The sequence below is a fragment of the Pteropus medius genome, unplaced genomic scaffold (genome assembly GCF_902729225.1).
Source record: "Pteropus medius unplaced genomic scaffold, Ma_sr-lr_union100, whole genome shotgun sequence".
Classification (NCBI taxonomy): domain Eukaryota; kingdom Metazoa; phylum Chordata; class Mammalia; order Chiroptera; family Pteropodidae; genus Pteropus; species Pteropus medius.
In genome coordinates, this window is record NW_024341893.1 from 554560 (window position 1) to 580671 (window position 26112).

At 51.9% G+C, this 26112-nt stretch overlaps 1 protein-coding gene and 2 pseudogenes across 1 annotated transcript; 1 reads left to right on the plus strand and 2 right to left on the minus strand.

Annotated features, from left to right (window-relative positions):
* Positions 1-157: 157 nt before the first annotated feature.
* Positions 158-16285, minus strand: MAP3K10 (mitogen-activated protein kinase kinase kinase 10). The gene is made up of 10 exons (XM_039854052.1): positions 15045-16285; positions 10708-10888; positions 7692-7840; positions 7055-7230; positions 6193-6439; positions 4644-4760; positions 2612-2786; positions 2388-2500; positions 1386-2042; positions 158-764 (listed from the first exon to the last, which is right to left on the minus strand). Exons 1-10 carry the CDS (start codon positions 15727-15729, stop codon positions 442-444), a joined length of 2823 nt encoding a protein of 940 aa, XP_039709986.1. The 5' UTR covers positions 15730-16285; the 3' UTR covers positions 158-441.
* Positions 13224-13342, plus strand: LOC120596838 (uncharacterized; annotated as a pseudogene).
* A 3022-nt stretch (positions 16286-19307) lies between the features above and the next one.
* Positions 19308-24487, minus strand: LOC120596677 (acyl-CoA (8-3)-desaturase-like; annotated as a pseudogene).
* Positions 24488-26112: the final 1625 nt, after the last annotated feature.

Consider the following 26112-nt stretch of genomic DNA (forward strand, 5'->3'; position numbering starts at 1 on the left):
TTCTTGTGGGGACTAGGGAGGGGACACAGGCCTGGGCTTCACCCCCTGGACCTCAGAAATCCAGAGAGCCCAGGGAGGGAGCATGGGGTGGGAAATGCCCCACTGGGGATGAGTCAGGATCAGGGCCTGGGCCAGGAAAAGACACACGGCCAAGTGCTGTAGGGGGCAGGGGTTACCTTTAATGCTGCATTTTGTGCCGAATCCCCCATGACGCCCTGTCCCTGAGTATCCCTGCCCACCCTCCCCCCACTGCAAGGCGGGCACAGGGCCCTAGCCCCTGGGGTACAAAGGAATAAATTAAATGTCCCCCCTCCCCCCTTCCCCAATAAATAGAGTGAGTATCCTGCCCGAGGCCTCCCCTTCCCTGTGGCCTGGTGGGCTTGGGGCGGGGCCTGGGGCGCTACATTCATGGCTGCCCAGGCGGGCTGCGGTGGGCAGGCCTTAGTGGGAGCCTTGGGCCCCACACAGGGGTACTGTGCTGTCCTGGCTCTGCCCCTCCATGTCCATGTCCAGCAGCGTGGGCTGCATGCTGCGGGGCCCAGGGCTCTCCGGGGTGTCCGGCCTGCTGGGAGGCGAGATGCTGAGCGTCCGGCCGAAGGAGACCAGTTTCCAGGGGTCCAGGCGGAGGCGGCTGGCAGCTGGCCGGGGTCTTGGGGCGAAGGTCAGGGTGGTGGGGCGGCCAGGGAACTCGGGGGGCCGGCGGCGGGTGGGGAACAGGGCCTGGGGGTCGGGCAGGCGGGGGAAGTCCAGGGGATCTCGCGGGCCTGGTAAGAGAGGATCAGATGAGAGGAGTGAGAGAGGCACAGGGTGGCGCTCAAAAGCCAGAAGAGCTGACACGAAAATTGGAATTTCTGATTCCTCTCAAAAGATCTGCTAGCGACAAAACCCTCATCCCTCCCAACTCTCTCACACCCGGCCAGGGTCAGGCAGACAGCTCAGAGACACAGAGACCTCAGGTGTGACACCATCTCTGAGCTGGGATAACAGCACCTGCCCACAGAGGAGAGGACTAAATCAAACGGTAATAACTGTAAACAGCAGCTCAGCGCCTGATAGGAGGTTCTTAACGCCGTCTGTTCCAATCACCTTTGTCGGCTTAATAAAGGTATAGGGGACAGCGCCTAGTGAGAGTATTAGCTATGGCTATTACTGTTGCCATTAAGGTCACCTCCCTGGTCCTTGTGGGCTTTAGAGTTCACTAACCCTGTTTCATCCTGTGTCTCAATCACCCAGGGACCCACAATACTTCCAGCAGTGAGGACCAGGAGGACACACTGCCTCTTCCTCCCCATTCTAAACAGGGGGTGGCCACAGGGCTGGGACATTGGACCTCGCAGGGGAGAAGGGCCGCTTTCTGTGCCCTGGGCACAGGCGGCCTCACTCACCAGGGCCCGGGCCGGTGGGCTCGGGCGCCCCGCGCTGCCCCAGCGCCCCATCCGACGGAGTCCGCCGGTGCCCTCGGCTCACGGCGCGCGCGGCCGTGACGTGGGTGGGCGTCAGCGACTGGCGGGGGTCCTTCTTGAAGCTCTCCAGCTCCAGGTCCACGAGGGGGTTGGTGATGAGCGGGGGCGCGGGCGGGGAGGGCGGCGGGGAGGGTGCGGCGGGCGCGGCCTCGTCGCTGTCGGAGCGCAGCAGAGAACGCGTGGAGTTGCAGTCAGACACCGACGACAGTGACACAAGGGTGGCCGAGGGCGCCAGGCCCGGGCTGGGGGTGGCGTCGTCGCGGCGGCCGGGGGAGCGCGCGGTTGGGCTGAGGCCCCGCGGGAAGCGGCCGGCGCGTGGGAAGAGACCGTCGAGCCAGCGCCGCTGCTCCTCGCCGTCTGCCGCGCGCGCCTCCGCCACGTCGGCGCCCAGGCCCACAGCGCCCAGCAGCGTGGCGCAGCCCAGCAGCGCCAGCTCGCAGCGCCGCCGGCTGCCTGGCCGGGCGAGGGGCGCGGGCGCCCCCGGGGAGGGCTCGGCGGGCAGCGGCACCGCAAGGTAGGCCGGGGTGCTGTGGGGCGAGGAGGGCCCGCTGTTGTCTCCGTCAGCCTCCGCAAACTCCTCTGCAAGCGGGAGAGGGCGGCATTCGACTCTGGGTACTGCTGACCCCGGGGCCTCTGAGACTTGGAGGCAAAGGGCTGTCCCCAATGACCCCTCCAACAGCGGCACCAAGTCGGCTAAGCATAGTTCTAGAATCCATCCCCTTCCAACCGTGAACCTGGGAGTGATGCCCCCACTCCAGGGACCACTGTCCCCCTTTCCAGGAACGCCACCTACGCTCTGACCCAGAAATCTGGCTTCCTCCCCACAACCGTGGGGAACGATCACTGTGTTGTCTTGTGTTAGGGTCCCCTTAGGCCAGGGAATGTCCCCTCCCCTCTCCTCTGAAGGCACCCTCCCTGTCTTACCCATCTCATTGAGGCTGGCGAAGCCTGGGGCGATGGGGGTGTGTTTGGGAGACTTGCCCAGGTTGGGAGCGCTTGATGACCACTGTTTGCTTCCTTCCCCCAGGGCCTTCAGCCTGCAGGGGGAACCAAATGGGGGGAGTGGTTCATGGGCCTTCTGGGGGCCCTGGGCCCAGGGGTGGGGCGCGGGCGCAGGGGTGGGGCGCGGGCGCAGGGTAGCCGCCTACCTCTCCTCCCCTCCAGCCCGCTCCTTCTGCAGCGTGGAGCTGGGCCCCCAGGTCCGGCCCTTCTTCTTGCCGCCAACCAGTTCTTCCTTCTTTGGGGGCCCACTGCGGCCCCACGTCCCGCTGCCGCCACTGCTGCTGCCACTGCTGGGGCCACCGCCACCGTCCACAGGAGTCACTGCGCCGAGAGAAGCCACTCGGTTACCGGGTCTTGGCGAGTCTGCCCCCGCTGGGCTCCCAGCCTCACTCCCACCTTGGATCCCTCCCCCACCTGGAAGCCGGAGGATCTCGGATTCCAACTCCAGTCGTGGCCCTCCCCTGCTCTAAACCCTTCCACTGCTGCCCGCTGCTGTCAGGACAACGCTCCAGCTCCTCGGCCTGGCATTGGAGGCCCTTCATGTTATTCCCAGCTGACTTCCTCAGCCTCATCTCCATCACTCCTCAACCCTAACCCTTCGACCGTCCATTCATTCCCGTGTTTACTGAGCACCTGCTCTGCGCCAAGCCCCGTGGCGGGTGCTTAGAGGACAGCAGTGGACGAAGCAGACAAAGCCCCTGCCCTGGGAGCTGGCAGTTCAGTGGGTGAAGACAGACAATCAGCAAGACTCATACTGGGTAAGTCGTCTGTGCAGGCGTTAGAAGGCGGTAAGTGCTGTGGGAAACACTAGGCAGGAAGCCGGGAGGCCTGAGGTTAGGGAAGCTCCACAGGGGAGGAGGAATCTGAGCGAAGACTTGGGGAGGTGAGGGAGTGAGTCGGATAGGCACAAGGGAGAGGAGCATTTTGGGTAGAGGGGACGGCAAATGCCAAGGCCCTGGGGCGGGACAGCCTGAGAGGGCATGGGACAGCCAGGCGGCCAGCGTGGCTGGTGTGGAGGGAGAGGGGTGGAGCTGGGATCCCGGGCAGAGGGCATGAGTGCCATGGTCGGGGCCCTGCATCTACAGGTCCCCAAGGACCTGTAGATGGTCCTTTTCACACCTCCGTGCTGTTCCCTTCACTGGATTCTGCTCCATTTCAGTCCCTTTCCTGGCCTGGTCGGCTGCTTGCCCCTTCAGCCTCCAGCTCTGGGGTAGTTTGTTCCCTGGAGTCAGTCTTCTCCATTCCTGTCACACTTTGAACGCACCCTAATACCAGTATTGACTACACTGTTCAGCTGTTGTCTCTGTGTCCCTCATGAGAATGACTTCTCTGCCTGGTACAAAGCTGGTACCCAACAGAGGTGTGCAGGGGGGCGGGGCAGTGTGTGGGGCAAGGCTGGGGGTGAATGAAGGCGCAGAACAGACTTGGGAGTCAGCCCCATATCCTTTACCCATCAGCAAACCCCAGCGGCTCCACCTCTGCCAGACAGCCCGGATGTGGCCATCTCCCCTCCGAGGCCCTACCCCAGGCCAGTCCCCACTGTCTCCTGCCCCTACGCCCGCCCTCCTCCTATCCATGCTCCTCGCAACTGCCAGAGGGAACGGGTACATTTTATCACATCACTGCCTTGCTCGCAGCCCTCCAGGGGCTCCCCCATCACCTTCCAAATAAAATCCAGACTCCTTGTCCCAGAGTCCCGGAGTGATCAGGCCCCTGCGGAACCCCCGACCACAAACCCACTGCTTGCTCTGCCTCCCATTCGTTCTATTACTGCCAAGGTGGCCTTCGAGGCTGATGAACACGCCACGCTTGTTCCCACCTCTGGGCCTTTGCCTTTGCTGCTCCCTCTGCCAAGGACACCCGTCCTTCAGATCGCCACGTGTCTCGCTCCTCCTTACCAGGCAGGTCCCCGCTCAAACCGCAGCTCCCTAGGCAGGCCTTCTCGATGTAAGATGGCAACGCTTCTCTTTTATTTCCTTCCCTGATTTCCTTTACAGTGTTTGTCACTACTGGAAATTATTCTGCATACTGACTTGTTTTGCTTGTTTCTCCCAGATTGGAAGGAGTGAGGGGACCCTGCCTGTCTTGTTCCCTGCTGGTCCTCTGGCTTGGTGCACAGTATGTGCTCAGAGAAGTCTGCCGACTGATGGACCGGTCAGGGCTGTGGGAGATACTCACAGCGAATGGCCCTCAGCCGGGGGATGATGCTGGGGCTTGCGGGGGGGCTGGCCCCATCAGATCCTTTCCGCTTGTCCAGAGTTGGAGAGGCCTGGACTGTGATCTTATGCTCAAATCCTGCAAAACAGAGAGACTTTCCTAAGCAAATAGTTCCATGGCCGACCTGAGAAGTCCCCTTTAGAGAAGTATAGACGGACTGCCGCCGCTCCGCATTTCCTTCACGCGTTCTTAAAGTGCGGTCCCCAGCCAGCAACATCAACATCAAGTGCAAACCTCCTGGAAATGCACGTTCTCCGGCTCTCCCCGACTCGGCAACTCTGGTGGGACGAGCCTTCTGGGTACCTCTGATGCAAGCTCAGGTTTGAGCTGCTGCCCTTGCTAAGGATCTAGACCTGATTGTCCACATGTGGCAACTGAGCACCTGAAATGTGGCTTGTGCTACCGAGGAATTGGGAGTTTTGCCTTAATTAAAGTTTACCTTTAAAAACAGATATGCGGTTCGGTCATCGGAAACAGTTAAGCATGTTTGGAACAACTGAGTGTATGAATCTACGTTTTCAACTGTAAATTTTATGGACTCTAAATACAGGTCGAGTACTTTTGATGAAAAGTTAGCAGATTGAGATGTGTTGTAAATATAAAATACACACTGGATTTCAAAGATTTAGTGTTGAAGAAGGTAAAATATCTCATTAACAATTTCTTTTCTTGATTACATGTGAAACCACAGTATTTTGGATAAACTGGGCTAAACGAAATATTTTATTAAAATTAATTTCACCTGTTTCTTTCTCCTCTTTTTAATATAGCTATTAGAAAGTTTAAAACTTCACGTGTGACTTGCACTGTAGGCTGGTGCTGTTCTAGGCATCACTCTATGGCTGTAATGTCACAGAGAGAGATGACCGGCACCATGTGCCTTCTGACATTACCTAGGGAGCAGTCTGCCAAAAACAATGAAAATCAAACCCGACCTTGAAACTCATTAAGGCTTAAGATCCGTGTGAAAATTCTGTTTTATGGTAGGTCAAAAATGACTAAACACCAACAATTTTATATGGTTTAAGCTAATACCAATTTATAGGAAATTCCAGGGACATAGGGACGTCTGACGTGATACCAGGGGATGCAGGCAGCAAAATCCAGGCTGTGGGAAATGCTACAGCATAAATGCTGTATCCTCAACAAATTTTTGATCAGGGGGAAAAAGAGGCAGATTAAAATATATGAAGCAGATAGTTGGGAGACAAAAGTATACAGAAAAGAAAGTAATTGCCCTGAAAGTCAAGACAGGGTTACTCTTAGGGTGTGGCAAGGGGTTGGAGGGGGCATGTGGAGGGCAACTTCAGGCTCTATGTTCTCTCTGCTTTCACGGGGGTGATTATACTAACTCCTTAAGCTGTACAGTTTTTTGGTTGTTTACTGTGTGTGATATATTTACTAAAAAAAAAAAACAAGTTTAAAAAAAAAGGGAAGCAATAAACCCTGGGTTCGGGATGCTCCCAATGTGGCCTCTTGCGTGATGATGCTCAAGGGACGAGATGGGTACCAGAGGGCAGGCTGATGTGGCTGCCGCCTTCCCGCAGCTTGAGCAGGCGGCTGCGCTTGAAGTTGCCCTTGCGTTTGCGGACCCTGGGCTTCTCCTGGCTCAGCTGGCACATGAGCAGGTGCAGCTCCCGCTCCACGATGTCCATCTCGCGCTCGGCCAGCTCCTGCTCCCTCCGCCGCAACTGCTCCTCCTGGAAGCGCTGCTCCTGCGCCGCGCGCAGCAGCTCCTCCTCCCGGCTGCGGAGCTCCTGGAGAGGGGAAGGGAGGCTTGCGAGGCGGGGCTTAACTCCTTTGCCCCGGGGCGGGCCCCAGGGCTGCTGGGTCGGGCTGGGGCCCGGAACAGGGGCGTCCTGCTATGGGGCAAACTGGGGGCACGATCCAACTCACACTTCACTAGCCAAGCTGGATGCCAGGGCAGGGGTCCATGTTGGCCTAGGGAAAGGGTGCCTTTTTTTTCCTTCTTTGATTTTTAATTTTTCAACTCTTCAATTTGGAACGCTTCGAACATCCACAAGAGCAGAGAGAGAATAGTGCGCCCCCATCTGCCCATCATCCAACAGTTATCTATACTTCGCGAATCCTTTTTGCATGCAGCCCCTTCCTTCTCTCTCACTCATTTTGCTGCTGAACTTAAAAACCAGCCTCCGGCGTCCTACGGTATCACTCGGAAGTGCTTCAGGGCAGAGTCCCTCTTTCTTACGCATCCACCAACAGGAGGCTGTGTTTTCTTAATATGCAAAAAAGGCTCCCCTGGCCCTGCATGGACCCCAAACTCCGGGCTCAGGGGAAATACGCCACCCAAGGTATGGGAACTCAGGGGTCTTGCTCCATCCCTCCCCCTTCTGCCCTGCCCCTGCCTTCACCTTCTCCTTGGTCCGGAGGTCATCGAACATGTGCTGAATCTCCAGCTTCCAGTCTTCCTGCAGTGAGTGGAAGGACTCCAGTGGCATCTGGAACAGGGCTGACTGTTCGATGACTTCGAGCTGCTTCAAGATGCTGCCAAAATCGGGCCGCCCGTGGGGGTCTGGGTCCCAGCATTCTAGGGGGCAGGGGGAGTGGAGATGTCAGCGGCCCTGCTCTGGGGCCTCGGCCTGCTCAGTGGAAGGCAGGACTTCAGGGGACTGTGGACAGGCAGCTTCCACGGGGCGAGGGGAAGGGATCCAAAGCCAAATTCCTGGCGTTACTCCGGTTGGTGACACCCTGAGGGAGAAACCCCCAGACCCGCTCCCTGACTGGTGGCAGGATCAGGGGCGGGGGAAGAATCCTAGGGCCAGTGAACCCTGACGGGTCGCCCTCAGAGCTGGAGGCCTGGCCAGGGCAAGGGTCAGGGGGCCGAGGAGCCAGCTGTGTGGGGGGAACCGTTTGTGGTCTGATGGGTCCGGCTCCTCTCCCTCAGTCCGGGGCCCGGCGGTATGCATGGGTGTAAAGGGGCGAGGTCTGGGCTCCAGGACCCCTGCCACCCCAAGCTGAGCCTGCCCTGTCCACGGGGCCCTGGCTCACCCTCCAGGAGGCGGGCAAAGGGCTCGGGGCACGTGGAGGGGATGGGCAGCGTCAGCTTGTTCATAGCCACACCATACGCCACGGCCAGGGCATCGATTTCACGGTAGGGGACCTCACCCGTCAGCAGCTCCCAGAGCAGCACCCCGAAGCTGCAGGTGGGGAAGAGGGAGGGGTGAGGCCACAGCCCTCCCCAACCCTGGCCTGTACCCCAGTCCTGCTTCCGGTCCCATAGTGGGTGTCCCTCACCCCAACACCCAGCCACAGTCCTGTACCCCAGTCCTGCCTCTGGTCCCATGGTGGGTGTCCCTCACCCCAACACCCAGCCTTGGCCGAGGAGGCCACCAGAACCTGATGCGACCTCCAATGGCCTGATCCCAAATAGATGCGGTGGGGTTGCTCTCTAGTCTCACTTTTGTTCTGTCCCTCATCCCCTGGGCAAATCCACCCTTCTCAGCCCTGACCTTTGATGACCTCTGCAGTCTCACCTCTAAGCGCTCTCAGCCCCTGTGCCAACCCCAGCTGCATCCTGCAGCTACACTGAGGTTCTTCCTAACCTCTGACCTTTGCAGATGCTGTTCCCTTCGGTGAGAAAACCCTTCCCTTTGTGCAACTGTCCCTTAAGTTTCAACTCAGGTGCCCCTCTGCCAGGTGGCCTTCCTTGATTCCAGTCTCCAAACCTGGGTTAGAGGCCCCTCCTGTATGCTCCCACAGAACCTTTGGCACTTAACCTCTAAAGACAAGTTAACACTAGTTAACATTTATAAAGCACTTACTTGAGGCCAGGCCAACCCCGTGCTAGGCGCTCTCAGTAATCCTCGCAACAGCCTCGGAAGGCAGAAGGTACCGCTGCGAGCCCCATTTTACCTGACGAGCAGGCGCGGGCCCACAGAGGTTACGTTGCCTGTCCATGGTCACACAGCTGATAAGTGGTGGTGGAGCTACACTTGGCCTCAGTCTGCCTGATGCCCATGACAGTGTCTTAACTGCTACACAACACCAGAGCCTGCATCGCTGTGCTACCGTCACCTGCGTGTCCATCTTCTCCAGTTAACTATGCTCCTTCTGGATCCTGATCGCCATTGTGTGCAGTGTCTAATGTGTAGCAGAGCCCCATGCCCCCCGCGTCCACTCATGCATTCATTCGACATCTACCTATTAAGTGTCCACTCCGTCCCAGACACCGTTCTAGGCAACGAACAGACACAAGCCCTGCCCTCATTCTCAGTGACAGCGCTGGTGAACTGGAGCGGGGCATATGCTGCCTGAAATAATGTCCCATGTTCCTTTGCAGCTAAGTATGTCCATATGACCACTGCTCTGGCCAGTGGGACGAAGGAGGGTGTGTAGTATGCAAGAACACAGGAAGTGTCCTTAAAGGGCAAGGATGCCCTTTCCTCTTTTCTCTTTTCTATTGGTTGGAATGTGGACATAAAAGCTGGAGCTCAAGCAGCTTCTTGGACCATGACGTGAGCTTGGGAATGGAGGCCATACAAGGTGGAGGAAGCTAAAATGGCTTGTAACTAGAGGTGGCATGATCCTTCACCTCTCCCACATCCCTGGAAACCTGTGGGGATGTTTTGATTGTCACAATGACTAGGGAGTGCTGCTGATGTTTGAAGCCTGGGGACCATGGATATTTCTGTCCTGAAAAGTACAGGATAGTACTGCACAAGGAAGAAGTATCCTGCCTAATAACACTCCTGTTAAGGAATCTTGACCCTGAGTCCCTAATGCTGGGGGCATCTTATCAGTCCTGAGCTTTACATGGGAGCAGAAACTTCAGTCTTGTTTTCATTTTGGGGTTTCTGTTCCTTGCTGCTGAAATATGGCTCCACTAAACGCCTGGAACCACAAATAAACACCTGACGTGAAGCCAGTCGGGACCTCCCCCAAAGGGCTTTGCTGCTCTAGGTGACTTCCTGTCTGACCTGTCTGCCCAAAAGCCATGGCCCTGTTGCTTGGTCAATCTGCAGCCTTGGCTGGGGAATGATCTGGGTTTGGCTCTTCCCTAGCAGGAGGCCCTGATTTGAAGAATTTTGCTGCCACCATCAAGACTCAGTGGCAATGGCAAAAGCCTCCTCCCTGGCCTCCCGCCCCCTCCTTCCCCCATAGCCCATTCTCCACCAAACAGCCGCTAATGCTGAATGCGATAATGCTGAATCAGATCACGTCATTCATAAATGCCTCTAATGACCTTCTATTGCTCTTAGAATATACCCGAGTCCAGAGCCTCCTGTGTGCGGCCCTCTAGCTCCCTCCACTATGTCATCTCCTGCCACGTCCCTCCTTGCCTGCTCCAGCCAGCCACACGGGCCCTTGTAGCTGTTTCTAGAACACACCAAGCTCGTTCTCACCTCAGTACCTCCCTTGTGCCAGCTGTTCGCTCTGCCTGGGAAGCTTCTTTCCCCCAAACTCTCCATGAGAGTCTGTCTCCTTATCATCCAGAACTCAGTTCAAGTATCGCTTCTCAGAAAAGCCTTTTGCAAAGCCATCCTCCAGCCCTCCATCAACCAGGCTTGTAACACTAATACTTTTTTTGGTGGATTACCTTTTAAATATTATTTTATAACTTAAAAACAGGTTCTTTCAGCTTCTTGTGTATGAATTTACTTACTACCCTGCAAGCAGGGATGTGCCTATTTTTATTTACTACTGTATCCCTAGCACCCCACACAGTCGGATGAATGAATGAATGAATGGTTGCCACAAAAGGCCTCAATTTTCTGTTCGACAAGCGGGGGCAGTGTATCGAATGGAGTCTGAGGGGCCTTTAATGCTGACATTCTAGCTCTACATCTTTGGAAGTTTTTGCTATAATTCAAGACTTCTTCAGCTGCCACTTCTGCTAGCAGACACCTGCTTAGAGACCTGTCTGATGACCAGTCTGACCTTGCTGGCAGGTCCCTTTGCCAGGCCCGGCCCCTGGCTTCAGTGGGAGACTGTCCCTCCCACTCTGCCCTCACCCGCTCCTCCCGCCCTCATTTTCAGGAGGCCTCCCCAGCCCCACCATCAGCACCTCCAGACGTCACTGCTTTTGGAGAAGAGGGAGAGACGGATAACCTCCGGGGCCATCCAGGCGTAAGTCCCCGCAGCGCTCATTTTGGTGGTCTTGTGCCACTCGCGGGCCAGGCCGAAGTCCGTGATCTTGAGCACCGTGTCTGCGAGGTTGTGGTTCTCGATGGCCTCCAGAATAAGGACTGTGGGGTAGGAAGAAAGATAGGTCATCCCAGACCTGCTGGGGCACAGAGCATGTGTCCTGCCCCTGCCTCAACTGCAAGCTGCTCCTCGTTCTCTCCCAGGGGCAGGGAGCTCCCCCTGCATCCTCTGCCCCCCTGACTCCAACCTGGGGTCCGGGGAACTAAGTGGAAGGTTGATGGCCAAGGCCTTGGTTCTCCTTAGTCTAGGCTCTGAATTCTCAGCCTCCCCAGAGTGGGAACTAGAATCCATGAGAAGGGGTGAACAGGGTTTCCTTTGTCATCCCCTGTGGTATACTGCACTCACGGCCCCAATTCTACTCCTTTCTTTGTCGCGCTCTGCCACGTGACTTTGCAGGTCTTTGCACTAAACAGGCAGAGCACGTTTCTCCATCCTTTACTGTGGTTGGCCGTGTGACTGGCTTTGGCCAACAGCATGAGGCAGAAGCGAGAGTGCCGGGTCCAAGCCGAGGCCTTAAGAGGCCTTGCCTGCCTGCTTGCCCTCTTGCCCTTCTGCCATCACCAGGAGAACGTGCCTTGGCTAGCCAGATGGTGTAAGGCAGGGGACCCCAACCCCCCCCGCCCCCCCTGCCCCCCCCCGCCCCGGGCCACACAGCAGGAGGTGAGCGGCAGGTGAGCAAGAGAGCGAAGCTTCATCTGTATTTGCGGCCACTCCCAGCGCCAGCATCACGGCCTCAGCTCCACCTCAGATCATCAGGCATGGGATTCTCATAGGAGCACCGGTCCCTGGTGCCAAAAGGGTTGGGGACCTGGGGACCGCTGGCCTAAGGAAGACGAGAGATACGCGGAGTAAAGCCTTTCCAGCTGAGTCTCACCTAAATCAGTTTACCCTCCAGCTGGCCTGCAAATGTATGAGCAGTAATAAATGTCACGGAGTTTGAAGATACTGAGTTTTGGGGACGGTTTGTTACACAACACTACTGTGACAAAATATGACTGATATATCCCCCAAGCACATTGAATGGTTCCAGCTTACTTGCTGCCTATGGTCACTAACAACGATAATAATCCTGGCTGGTGTTTAACAGGAGACTATTATGTGGCAGGCACAGTGATAAGTCCTTTACATGAAATTATCTAGCAAACTACTCATTTTGTTGACTAGCAAACTGAGCTCAGAGACACGAGGTCACTTGACTAAGATCACACAGCCTGCAAAAAGTGGGGTAAAGACCTGAACCACATTTGTTGTCAGAGTCCAATCTTCTACTACCTTCATCAGAGGCCCCAAAGTGTACAGTGTCCTGCTTGGGTCTGAACCCCAGCTCTGTCATTTATTAGCTGTATAACCCTGTATAACTTATTTTTCCTAACACTAAGATTTCTCTTCTGTTAAATGGAGATGATAATAGTATTTACCTTATACGGTTGTAGCAGAGATTTATTGCCTGAAGCAACAGTAGGTCCTTTAAAAGTGTTAGATATTATTATTAGCGTGTAATGTTGCCATAATTGTTCCTTATTTCTCCATTGTTATCTTTGACCATTCCCTGCTACTTCTGCACTCACAATAACAATGAGATAATTCTACTATGATGCTCATTTGGCAGATGAAGAAACCCAGGGTTAGCAAGATCGGATATATTGTTCAAGGTCGCAGTTAGTAATCTTGTCCATTCTTTAAAGCCTGACTTGAATGCCACCTCTTCCTGGAAGCCTCTGTGACTCTCTAGCCTAACTCTACCTCCCAGAAGTCCTCCTTTCTTGAGTCCCCACCTCTCCTGTTTGTGGAGTGACCCCATGGTCTTACATTTTGTTTCTGCATCTCCCAGGCTGGGCCTAAATCAGTTCCTTTTATAATATATAAATCTGATCATGTTGCCCCCTGCTTAAAACCCTCTACTGGCCTCTACTACACTGTAGAAAATGCCCAAAGTCCTCACTGGAGCCCCGAAGGTCGTGATCTGGCCCCTGCCTACCTTTCCGACCTCATCTCCTTCCATCTCTGCCTCACTCCTCCCCTTGCTGTTTCTCCAGCAAGGCACACTCATTGCCACCTCACATCCTTTCCCCTGCCCACGTCTTTGTAAGGCTGGGTCCTCTTTGTTCAGGTCTCTGCTCAAATGTTGCCTTCCCTGACCATCTGCTGTAGAGATATCTCTGTCCCATCCTTAATCTGCTTTATTTCCGTCAGAGCCCCTGATGCTCTCTGGAAATTTTGTTATCTCTCCATCTAAATATCAATCACATATTCTCTATTCTCTGATCACTAGACTGTAACTCCCATAAGGGGGGCACCGTTCCTCGTTCACGTCTGTAATCTCAGAGCCTGGAACAGAGCCTAGTATACTTAATTTGCTTAAGAATTATTGGTTGAGTTTACAGCCATGCTACCCTGAACAAGCCCAATCCCGTCTGTTCTCGGAAGCTAAGCAGGGTCAGGCCTGGTTAGTACTTGGATGGGAGACCACCTAGGAAGACCACGTGCTGTAGGTGTAAAAAAAAAAAAAAGAAGAATTACTGGTTGAATGAACCAATGAATGAGTGACACCAGATGATGAGCTCCTTGGGGAAAGGTGACTGGAGGAAGCTGTGCTGTGGACACCCTGTGTCCTCTGTCTCAGGCATGAAACAGCAGAAAGTCTGGCCTAAGGAGTTCCACCAACTTTTTGTCCAGGTGGCACTGGCTACAGAAAAACTTGGGGGCGTGGGAGTGCTGTCCTTATACCCCACTTGCAGGCTGTGAATCAGCAGGGGTGAGGAAGAGCCAAGAAGGGGCCCCAGCCTTCAAGAGGAGCAGGCTGGCAGTCCTGCCTCCATTCACCCAGCATTTCAGAGGAGCTAGGGCATGAGCATCTATGAAGGCAGGACTATCTGTGTCTGTCTTGCCCCATTCCCCAGCTCTGGTTCAGGGCTTGGCAGGCCTCGGACAGTTGGGAGCTCTCTGTTGAGTGTACAAATGCCAGACCTGGGAGGTAAGGAAGACACGCCCTTGTTCTAGGTGGTGGTGGGGGCACAGCAAAGATGGATTCAAATAAATTTCAAAATGTAAAATTGACAGGAATCATAAATAGATGAGAAGTGAGAGCCAAGGGCAAAGGAGAATCCCTCCCACTTCATGTGAGGGAAAGGAACATGCTGGTCTCATTCACCAGTGGTCCCTCTAGCTTAGCACATGATCTGGCCCAGTAAATACCAAATGAAAGAATAAATAAATGCGGAAATGCACGGATTTATGAGATGGGGCAGAGGAAGGATAAGAGAGCCAGGAAGGTGGGATTTCCCTTGCTATACTCTTAAGGACCCAGGACATACAATGGGCGCTCCAGAAATATCTAGGGAATGAATGAAATCTCTAGTTTGTATCAGTAGGGCATGGCCATCCTGGTCCCTGTTTGGTTCCTATTCACTAGGTGCTCGATTAATATTCGTTGACGTCATGAGATGCTCTTTGATCTAGGTGTGGGTCCTGGGGAAACTTCCCTCTACCTGGCCTCAGTCCTCATTCAACAATCAATCGACTTTTGAGAATCTGTGATAGGCCTGGCAGCGTGGAAGCTTTTTGTAAAATATGGCCCTTTTCCTCCTCCTTCATCTTCTCTAGTTTGCCTCCGCCAGCTGGGGCAGAGGCTTAGGACTCCAGGAAGTGGTTCTCAACTGGGGGCAATTTTGCCCTTCAGGGGACATTTGGCAATGTCTGGAGACAGTTTTCCTTATCATAACTGGAGGAGAGGGGGCAGGGAATGCTAATGGCATCTAGTGGGTAGAGGCCAAGGATGCTGCTAAACAAGCTAAACACAGGACAGCCCTCTATGACCACTCCGCCGAGGCTGAGAAACTCTCACTACAGGCCGAGTTCTGTCTCTGCCTGGTGTGACTCTGGCATGCTGGCTGGACAAGAAACATCATGAAGGCAGGCATTGCATCTGTCCTGTTCATGCTGGGAACACAGGGCCTGTCACAGTGTTCATACTGACGTATTTATTGAGCTACTGTGACTCTAGCCTGGGAGGCAGGTAGTCCTTCCGCCTTTCTGGGCCACCCTTTCCTCCCTTAATGGGGCAAGGCCTCCCTAAAGGTATAGTGCTGCCCCTTCTTGCCCCAGGCAGGGTTTTCTGGTGTCCCCATTTCCCACCATCTAGGCTTGGCCTCACATGGTTCTGTGGCAGCAAGTTTTGGGGGGAAGGACACCACTTACTGTTGATGGACTTGAGGTCCCGGTGGATGATGGGCACAGGGGCATCATTGTGTAGGTAGTTCATGCCTCGGGCCACCTGCACAGCCCAGTTGACCAGCACGTGAGGGGGCACCCGGCGACCGGCCAGCACCCTGCTCAGTGCGCCTCCCCTGGCATACTCCATCACCAGGCAGAGGTGCGGGGGGCTGAGGCAGGCGCCCCTGAGGGCAATGATGTTGGGGTGCTCCAGGGCTCCGAAGAGCCTTGCCTCCTGGTGCACCTGCTCTGCTGTCACCGCCGGGTCCCGCTCAGGGTCCAGCCGGGCAGCCTTGACGGCTACCTCCTCGCCACGCCACAGGGCCCGATAGACCTTGCCAAAGCCCCCTACACCGATGATCTCCTCTAGCTGCAGCTCGTGGAAGGGGATCTCCTGGGGCAGCCTGAGGCCCACAGGCGTGGCAGGGGCGCCAGGGGCCACGTAGTTGCTGGGGAAGACGCCCACACGGCCGCTGGGTAGCTGCCCGGTCCACCAGCCCTCGTCGCCCGACACGGCACAGTCCTGGGAAAGCACCTGGACGCGGTCGCCCCTCCGCAGGGTCAGCTCCTCCTCGCCTGCCGCCTCGTAGTCGAACACCGCGGTCCAGACGGGCCCCGCGGGGGCCGTGCCCCACTCCTTGGCAGCCGCGCCCCCCTCCTCCTCCTCCATGGGGGAGGGGCTGGGGGCTGCAGGAGGCGGCTTCACACTGGCTGCCCGCGGGATGCACAGGGCTGGCTCCGGCGGCCAGGATGGGGGGCAGTCCCTGTGGGTTCTAGGGGACTGTTGAGGGCCATGGCTGGGGGGCCCTCCGCAGGAGCAGGAGCGTTAAAAGGGCAGGGTCGTCCGCTCTGATTCAGCTGTCCAGGCGGGGCGGGTTAGGGGTAGGCGGGCGGGTTCACCTGTTCCCCCCAAATGTCAGAGCACTAAGAAAGCCTGGCCGCCTGGCTCCCGAATTCTTGCCGGGGCCCGCCGGTGGGGGACGAGGGCTAGGGCAGCAGGCAGCCCCCTTCCCCGCGCCTCTCACCCCGCGCAGCTCCACCGGCGGCCCCCGGCTCCTCATCCCGATACACGACCACCGGGCGGGGCGGGGGTGGCGCGCCCCTCGGCCTCCTCACGGGCGGGGCTGCCAGGCGGCCCCCATCCTCTGCACCGGCCTCCGGCTCGGCCGCAGCCCCTGCCCCCGCCCGCGCAGCTTCCCGGGGCCGCCGGCGGTGCCCAAGTGACGTGCTCGCGGCCGCCGCCGCCGCCGCCGCCGCCGCCGCCGCCGCCGCCGCCGCCGCCGCGGTGCCGCCTGGGAGTTGTAGTCCCGGCTGCGCGGCCTCGAGGCTCGTCCCAGTCCCCCAACCCCCAGAGCCTCGTTGCCAGCCTCCGGTCGCAGTGGGGACGCTGCGGGGCGGAAGGAATCCTCTCGGGGGAATAAAGCTGAGGCAGTGACCTCTGGAGGTAAGGAGGAGGGGGCCAACGCTCCTCCCAGACCCTGAGGAGGCCGTGGCCCAAGGTGGGGTTGACTGTGACTGACGCTCTTCGCAAAGCTAAAAGTATAAGCTGCGCGGATGGTTACTGCCCGGAGCCTCTAACGTGACGGGACGCGGTCCCTGCTGCTGGACGGTCCCTTGGGGCCTCAACCCGAGGTGCACGCCGGGAAATGTAGTTCGCTCTCGGACCCGCGCTGCACGGAGGGCGACCCCAAAGGCAGGCTTTGGGAAGCCAGTTGGTGGCTCCAGCAAGTTAGGGGGTCGGGCTAATGCTGAGGCCTCTGCGAGGAAGACCGGGCTGATAGGATGCAATTACTGGCCCTGGGGATATCACAGCCACGATTGCTTTCCCCACCAGCTCTGGGTTCTTCTGCCTCCACAGTCAGAACTTCTCCTACCCTCTAGAATCCCCTGCTTCCCATAATAGGAACTTTAATTTGGGGGCGCTTAATGTACATCTTGTGCTTTGCACACATGGTATCATTAAATCTTCGCAAAGGCTCCATTTTACAGATGACGCATAGGAAAGTGAAGTCCAGGTCGAGAATTATAAATGGCAAGGCAAAAACAAACCAACAAACCAATAATCACGATTTTTAAAAAATGCTGTTTCATTTAAAGAATGAAGAAACTGAGTCCTCCTGCAGTGGTTCAGTGACTTGCTCAAGGTCTGTAAACTTGTAAGTGGTAAAATTCTGGGTCTTTTCACTTGGCCTCTCTTGGTCTCTCTTGCGTGGTCTGGGGGTTTGGAGGGAGGAGAGAAGAGAGAAACTCTGGTGGGCTCTGGTGCCCTAATGCTAGAGAACTATCCCATAGGTCCTTGGGAAGTTGTTCCACTCTTAGGCGGAAGTGGGTACCTGGGCTCCTGGCTACCTGTCAGGAAAACTCTGGACCTATCAAGATTGCTCGTTGGAAGACGGAGCCCCCTTCATTCTGAGTACAGGCAGTTCTGCTTTAAGTGCTCTCCCAAGGGTGGTTAACTCTTCTGAGGGGTCTGAAAAAGGCAATTCAAAGGTGTGTTAACCTAGATGCACAGAAACAATGGACAGGGCTGGCTTAAGGCAAAGATAACCTTTTACTAGAGAAGTCACAGGTCTGGGGCATGACTACCCACCATTACCTGCCCAGTTAGGAATTTGTGATCAGACCACCCTGTGAGGTTTCTTATGGTTAGATTTGTTACACACTCCTTTTTTATCCACATGGGAAGAGTAGAATTAGGGACAGATTGCTCAAAACATATGCAACTTTATAATCAGAGCACTCAAAACCAGTAACCATTCTAACAGAAATTACTAACACAGTTAAATTTCCATGGGCGTTTACACTTAGCAACATCTTCAGTCCCTTCTTTGCAATCTTAAAGGCTGGGGCTTGTGCATCCTCCTTGGAGATGCTGATGTAGAGATATTAACTTCTAATGGAGACCATTTTCATCACAATTAAAAATCTGACCCAACGTGTAGTCTTCTTCATAAATCTGTTGTTTTCATATGGGAGAATATGTTGCAGTTTCTTCACCTGCATTTAAATGCAGCTTTGACCCATAACATCGTAGCAAGCCTCGTGATCTTTGAAGTCGCTAAACCAGCCCCCGAATGTAAAGGAAGACGGTTCTGTAGATATGCAGCTTTCCCCCTTAAGATCTTTGATTAAGAAAGCAGCTCCTTTAACTGTGAAAAAGCTGGCCCCTCTGTTGCTTCAAAACTTTAACTTCCTTGAGAAAACTGCTTATTAACCAACATGCTTGTACTATGCTAACATCATTACTCTGTTTACTGATTGCTTATGGGGGTGATTCAAGTCAAAGGAGCAGGTGGGCAGCAGAACAAGTAGTGTTCAAGCAGATGCCTAGACTTGGGTGAGGAAAGGGACCTGGGCTGGTGGTCAACCGGCTGGGCCTTACAACAGGAATGGGGAGGTATGAGATGGAATTTGTCAGTTCCATAAAAATATTGAGTCTTCTGTCCTTGGACATAAATATAATTTTCTTCTAGGATATCTTGTACATGTTTTCTCTGGTTTGCTCACTGGGATGTTGCTGTTTTTATTTATTTGTGGCTGGGATTTTTTTTTTTCCTAATTAGTTACTGCTGTGCTTTTAATGCTGATCATGAACCTGGCTACCTTGTTGAACTCACTCTTACTTGTTCTAGAATAGCTTGACATACTTTTCTAGCTAGATGATCCTGCTGCCAGAAAAACAACAACAACAACAACAACAACAACAACAACAACAAGACAGTTTAGGCTTTCAATCTTTAGCACTCATTCCTCACCCCTCTCCCTTTGGCTAAGAGTTCAATGCAATGTTGGATGATAGTGATGGTAATGGACAATCTTTGTGTTATTCTAGACTTTTAAAGGAATAACCCTAAGGTTTCATTAGATTTCTAGTAGAGGTTCTTTTTTTCTTTTTCTTTTTTTTTTTTTTGGTCAAAATTCACTTTATTTTTCAGCTTTACTTCATTGGGATGTGGTCACAAAATTGGCCCATACAAAAAGGACACCAATATGGGGCTAACTAAAGAAAATGCCTCCAGTTAAGTGGTTGGAAGATGAAACTAACAAAGACGAACATAGAAGTTGGAGTGTTTAGAAAGTGAGTTCAAATGTTAGTTCTGCCACATTCTGTGACCAGAGGTGACTTGTCCTATCTAAGCCTGCTTCTCATCTGTCATTGGTTTTGAGATCACTCACATTGCCGTTCTAAGAGTCTGAACCTTTTGTCGCTGGTATGTCCCTTTTTTGGACACGTGAGACCGCATGGGTCTAGGCTACGGAGAGAAGGCCACAGTGGTTGAGGTGCTTCAAGGATCTGGACTTGGCTCAATAAGCTTCACTTGGTTTGCTCCGATCAGGCAGCCTGGGCCCAATGCCAGGTAGCTTGACAGGCTGGTGACACCACACCCAAGCCTTAGGCAGCAGGGAACAGAAGGATGGGAAAGGATCAGCACCTATTCTGGAGAGAGGAAGCCAATGAAAATAGAACTTTTCAATTCTGCTTCTAATTTTCCTACCCAGGCTGTTTTAAATCAGGTTCTGCCCTAATGAAAATGATCTGAACTCTTCTGCAACCTCTTCTCCCCATTGGTTTGTTTTTCAAATCTTTTTGTCTTTGGACAAACCTCTAAGAAACCAAGACACCTTTCCATAGGTGGTGCCTCCACTCCCATCCCTACATTCTTCATCTCTCTGATTGCCACTCTCTCTCAAAACTCAATGCGAAGTCTCCTATGGCTGCACTTTGTCCTTCTAGTTTGACGTTTCCTCCTCCCAATGTTGCGAATGCTCAGTACACTTACAGGAGATGTTGCTGAACAGGAGAATAGTCACCTGGACTGAAAGGCTGGGGTTCGGGGAGGGACGAGGGTGTGAATGCTGATGACAAGACCTGGAGTGAGACTCCCGGGGCACATTGCTATGTTTGCTCTCTAGAGATGGGTCGAACCGTTTTTATCTTTTAAAAACCAGGAGATTAAAAAATCGCATTCCAGTATGCTTAAGAGATTATCTGAAATTCCTACTTGGTCTCCAGCAGAGAAAAACACTTGAACAGAGTTGACAGACAAATGTCTGTGTTTTTTTCTTTCTATTTCCGGTTTAGAACTGTGAAGTGATTACTTTTCACCCTATTGCTCCTGCTCAAAAGTTATGCTATAACAGAATTCAGGTTATAGAAAATTTCTTACAACCTTTATATTCTTTATGACTGAAATTTGCATTTTCCTCATGACCGGTGTCTCCTAGCTCGGTCACTTGTGTTCCCTGCTGTTATATTAACTTGGAATTATAGGTAGCAAAGCAAAGAGAAAGCATTAGGAGCATCCATTTGTTTCCTAGGAGAAGTTGCCCCATCTGCTACTTGCTTGTGGATCAAGAGGTGGAATCCTTGTCCTAGGAGTGTTTTGTTTCTTGGGTGCTGGTTACAGAAGTGAATCAAAAGCTGAAGGGATTTTTAATGGCCAGCAGTTCTCTCTGCTGGCCATTTTGGCAAGACCTAGGACCTAATGCTCCCTAGGTACCCTGGGTGGAACATGAGACCAAAATCAGTAGTGCCAGCATCCCTCAGGGCCAGATGTCTCTAATACCATGTCGTGGCCTTTGCCCTGCCTGCTTCTAAAAGTAGAGAAATTCCTTCTTCGGGAGCCTGAGGCAGACATAAGTCACACCCAGCCCAGAGGGAGCTGAGCTCCAGGCCCTGCATTTTGCCAAGCCTCAGAATTCTCAGCTCTAACGCTTCCTTTCTACCTCTAGCTCAGAAGGCCCAGCTGCCCTCTCTCCCTCCAGCCTGCGAGTTCTGAAGTTGGCAAGCAGGGGTGGAGAAGGCATGAGAAGTGGGCTGGAAGGATGAGCTCACCCCTTTCCTGGGTGGAATTTTAGTGCTAAATCTTCCTGATTTCTGGGCTCGTAACACCCTCCTGACTCCATCTTTGTTCACCGACCATCTGCATCAGACAGATTAGAGAAGGGAAACAACATTCCTGCCTCAGCAGCTCCATCCTTTCTTCCAGGGGGCTTGCTGTTCCCTCACCCTCTTTGGGTCCTAGATCTGCCTAGGAGATAAAGGGGAGGGGTTTGAGTCAAAGCCTTCATCGTCTCAAACCCACTCCCTCTGAGTATTAGAATTGTAGTGGCCTCGTCCCTCAGGCTCCTCCCTGCTTCGGCTCCAGAGGCCCCTATTCCAGCATGGGGGTTGTTGGGGTGAAGATAGGCATCCAGCCAGAGTTGCCCAGACTCCCTCATGAGGGAACAATGTCAGTGAAGGCTGAGAGCACAGCTCGGGCTGGCACTCTCTGCCATGCCTGGCACACAGGGACTGCACCAGGGGGTCACTTTGTGGTAATCGTGTTAAGGCATCATGGGGAAAAGATGGTGCTCAGTCTGGAAGTTGAGATGTCACCAAACCAGTCACCGACAGCAGACCAGTGGTCACTGCATGTTGCCTGGAGCTGGGTAAAGACCCAGCCCGTGTTCCAGTGTGCATGGGGATACAGTCACCCACATAGAGAAGTTGCTTTCCAGGAACCTGACCATGAAGAAAAGGCCCAGGAGGCCTCTCGCTCCCAACATGGCACATAAACGAGGAGGATGGGGACGTAGAAGGTGATCATCCAGGCGGAGTCCCCACTCCCGCTTCTTTCGCTGGGTAACAAAATAGAAAATACACCACGCAAAGCGGAGAGGCAGCAGGCCCGGGGCCCAGGGAAGAAGCACTTGTGCTGGGGTTTGGTAGCTTCTTCTTCTGTTTCCCAAGCTCCACATGGAGGATCTGACCTAAGGCAAAGAGGAAGGGGTGCATGTTGATGTCTGGGTCTTCGTGCAAGCAGTTGGGCTTGGCTTGGTGCTGGAGGTGCGTGCGGTTCCACCAGCTGACAGGGGCCCTCTTCAGGTGGCCGAATAGGATGGTGTCCAGGTGGTCCCATGTAGGGGCGCTGAAGACGGGTGCCCAGAGTCGTGCTGCAGCTCCCAGCCCCGGCCTGAACTGCACCCAGCAGCACTGCACAAAGGAGGAAGGGCACGAAGGACGTCCCAAAGACCCAAAGAGTGAGCCAGGCAGCAACATCCCATAGCAGGACGTTTTCTGAAGCAGGAAGAAGACAGAGTTGGCCGTCGTGAGCCCCGTCCATCTGTTCCTCTGTGGCCCGCAGCTCCCGGAACTCAGCGGTCAGCTCTTTACTGTCACCGGGCTCGACGCTGGGCGGCTCAGGACAGCTCTTGGACTGAGAGACTTCATGCGCTTCCTCGCAAGGCCCCTGTGGGTGTGGAGTGCCACAAAGGGGTTCGAGGCATCCTGCCCCGTGTAGTGGCTGAAGACCCGGGAGCCTCTAGGGTGCCGGCAGGTGAGCTAGCCGGTGTTGGACTCCTTCCACTGGATCCCCAGCCACCGCTCCTTGTCGCGCCACCTGTCTCAGGGGAAGTAATGCGGGGTCCGCCCCTGGGTGGGGGTCTCATGGGGCCACTGGGGCCTGGCGACGCCGCACGCTGGCTGGCTGGCTGCGCAAGGGCGCTCTGGTAGAGAAGTTCTTTATCAAGTTCTAGTCCTAATTTGCTAAAAGGTTTTGCCAGGTGTTGACTTCTTTAATCAGACCCTTTTCACACATTCGTCGATGTGATCAGATGTTTTTTCTGCCTTGATCTGTTCATGTGGAACCTCCCTCCTTCTCCCACCATTGCTGGATTTAATAATATTTTACTTAGGGGTGTTTTGCATTTGTTTTCATGAATGGAATTGGCCCATGGTTTTCTTTCTTGTGTTCTCCTTGCCCAGTTTCGACATTAGGGAGTGCTAGCCCTGTTCCATGGTTTGGGGGAAAGCATCTACTTTTTCTGCCGTCAGGACTGGTTTGTGATATATTGGAGTTATCTGTTCTTTGAACATTTGGTAGAAGCTGGCTGTAAGATCATCCATGCTTGCTGCCTTTCTGGTAGGTCTTTGATTACAGTTTTAACTTCTGTGGCTATGGTTTATTCAAATTAATTACTTTCTCCTGGAATAATTTTTTGTAATTTGTTTTTGCCTACAACAATTATCTATTTTATATAGGATTTCAGATTCACTGGCATAACATTATATGTATTATTTCTTATGACTCATTTCTATCTGAAATTATGTTTCCTTTGGCTTTCCTGATGTTTATTTGTTCCTTCTCTAATCTTTCTGGATCAAACTTGCTGAAAATTTTATAGTTTTAGTCATCTTTTTTTTAAAAAAAATCCCAGCTTTTTGTTTTATTGGTAATCTCTTCTTATTTTTTTGGAGGGGGTTATTTAATTTCATTAAATTCTGCTTTGATTGTCGATTTATTCTTTCCCCCTCAGTTTTAGTTTTTATTTTGTTATTCTGGATACCCCAGTTTTTGATATGTGGTGCTTTCAGTGTCGTTCATTTCCCCCACAGAGACTGCACCAGAGGGTCACTTTGTGGTAATTGTGTCCAATGAATGTAATTTCAATTTCCTTGAACCCTCACATTATTTAGAAATGTGTTTTTGAATATGTACATGGATTCTTCCTTGATTATCTTTTTGTAGTTGATTTCTAATTATATTCAATGAACATATTCTGAATGATATAAAGTCTTAGGAATTTGTCGAGCTTTCCTTTTGACCTAGTGTGTGGTGGCTTTTTTCGTTTTGTTTTAGAAATGTTCTGTATGTGTTTTTAAAGAATGTGGATTCTAGTTTTTGGGATCGGAGGTCTGAATATACAAGTATTTTATCTAATTCTTCTCTACTATCTCTCTCTCTCTCTCTCTCTCTCTCTCTCTCTCTCTCTCTCTATATATATATATATATATATATATATATATTTCTGTTTGATCTGTTGGCTTCTGGAAGGTGTATGAAGTATCCCATTAGGAGTGAGGATATGTCCATTTTTCCTTTTCGCTGTATTAGTTTTTGCTTTATATTTGTTTGAAGCTATGTTGTTAGGCACATAAGGGTTTATGATACTAACATGTCAGTGAATTATTTTTTTATCAGTATAAAGTATCCTTTGTCGTCTTTCATAATGAGTTTTGCTTTTAACGCTTCCTTTTCTTAACATTTCCTTGGTATTTCTTTTCCTTCATTTCTTCTTTTTTTTTCCTTCCTTTTCTGAGAGCTGATTATGCTACGTCATCTCATTCTGACACACTATTAGCAATAGTTTCTATACATCTATTCACTTATGTTGTTTTTCCCCCATATCCCCAGTTCCACTTGTATTTCTTCCTCTATCTCGTATACATACTTTCTAATGTATTCAATTTATGGTTCTTGGATATGTTTATATTTCTAAGAGATATATAGGAATATAGACATATCTATATTTCTCTGTGTTATGTAAGATATCCCAGCCTGGGAGACTGAAGAAAGAGGCTGACAGCTCCAACATTACATTAAGAGTTTGTTAAAGGAACTTACATGGGAGATGTGTTTTGGGCAGCAGCAAGTCGTGGTGGACATCCTCCGTGTTTTCCATCCCCCAGCTCTGTGTTTTATAGTTAAAGCAGTGAGTCTATGCGCTGGAAAAGGAACGTATGTTTAGTCTATGGGGAAGGGGACCGCCAGGTGCTGAGAGGCTCTGGCTCCAGAGCTGGTTAAGAGGCAGGTAATGTCTAGGGCATCTCACTCTAGAGGAAGAACACAGAGTTTTTGTATACGTTCTCACACAAAAACTGACCCAGTGTTGGGGGCCAGGGTCTGGGCTCACCTAGGAGTCAAGATGGCGGATTAGCTTTAAGGCAGAGGCAGCTCTGTCTGCACACTATGTTTATTATATATATATTATATATCATATATGTTTTTGTATATGTGCATTTTTGTAGATGTGTATGTTTTAAATTTACAAACATGGTATAAAATAAATTTCTATTTTCACTTTTTTTGTTGAATATTGTTTTAAGAGCATTACATGTTGTTTTTTAATAATGTGGTTCATTGCTCCTGATTGCTGCATAGCACTCCAGTTTACTAATTCACTGTCCTTAATTATTCACCTACTAATGAAGACCAACATTGCCTTGAATTCTTTGCTACTGCAAACAATACTTTAATCAGCGACCTTGGACTTGTGCATTTTTCTTGGATTGCATACCTTAGATTGGGACTGCTGGATCATAGGCTACATATTGTTGAATTATACCGACCAGAGATGCATGTCCCTTACAAATCCTACATGTCTTCGCTAATATTGGTTCCTCTCTGACCTTCTAATTTTGGCCACTCTGATGGATTTAAACTAACATGTTTAATTTCCTAACTGATTATGAATGAGGCTGAGCGTCTTTTCAGACTTCTTAGCCATCTGGATTTCCTTTGATGTTAATTGCCTATACTTTGCCCATTTTTTTTTCTGTTGGGTTTCCTATTTTTAAATGTTTGTGGGATTTTGTTGTATATTCTAAATATTAATCACTCTTTTTTTTGAAGCTGAAAATACCTTCTCCCAGCTTGTCACTCTTTAGTTAATTTTTCAATCATATCTTTGTTTGGAAGAAATATTTAATTTTAATCTAGTCAAATCCATCTCATTTTCGCTATATGGTTTATGTTTTCTATGTTTAAGAATTTTTATTCACCCCAAAGTCAAAAGGTAGTCTACATTTTTCTACTAGTTGTTAGGGGTCGAATCAAGTCCCCCCAAAAGATATGTTGAAATCCTAACCCCCAGTTACAGAGTGTGTTCTTAAGCTTAGATTCTCTTCTTTTAGTGGTTACCCCAAAAGTGTTATCACGTGTATTTAACAAAATCCTCTCCACTTATAAGTCGTTCGAGATTGTAGTTCTTTTTTTAACATCGAAATTCGACATCGTCGCGATATTTTTGACAGAGCGCATCCGTGTTGACCTTCCCTTTGATTTCCTTATTATTCCCTCGTCATTTCTTTTTGCGTTTCAGACCTTTATTCCAGGATTACCTTCCTTCTTCCTGAAGCATGTCCTTTAGAAGTTCTTTGGAAGAGGGTATCTTGGGAATCAGTTTCTAGTTTTTGGTGTGTCTATACAATAATCTTATTTTTGCTCTCGAAAGATAGTTTTGCTGGGCACACTATTCTAGCATGACAGTTATTCATTTCTCACTCTCAGTT

Excerpts from the sequence above, each read along its gene's own strand:
- MAP3K10 (XM_039854052.1), bottom strand. The coding sequence starts at position 15,729 with ATGGAGGAGGAGGAGGGGGGCGCGGCTGCCAAGGAGTGGGGCACGGCC. Across the intron at positions 10,889-15,044 it reads GGACCTCAAGTCCATCAACA|TCCTTATTCTGGAGGCCATC; the intron begins GTAAGTGGTGTC and ends CCTACCCCACAG. Across the intron at positions 4,761-6,192 it reads CCACATCAGCCTGCCCTCTG|GATTTGAGCATAAGATCACA; the intron begins GTACCCATCTCG and ends TCTGTTTTGCAG.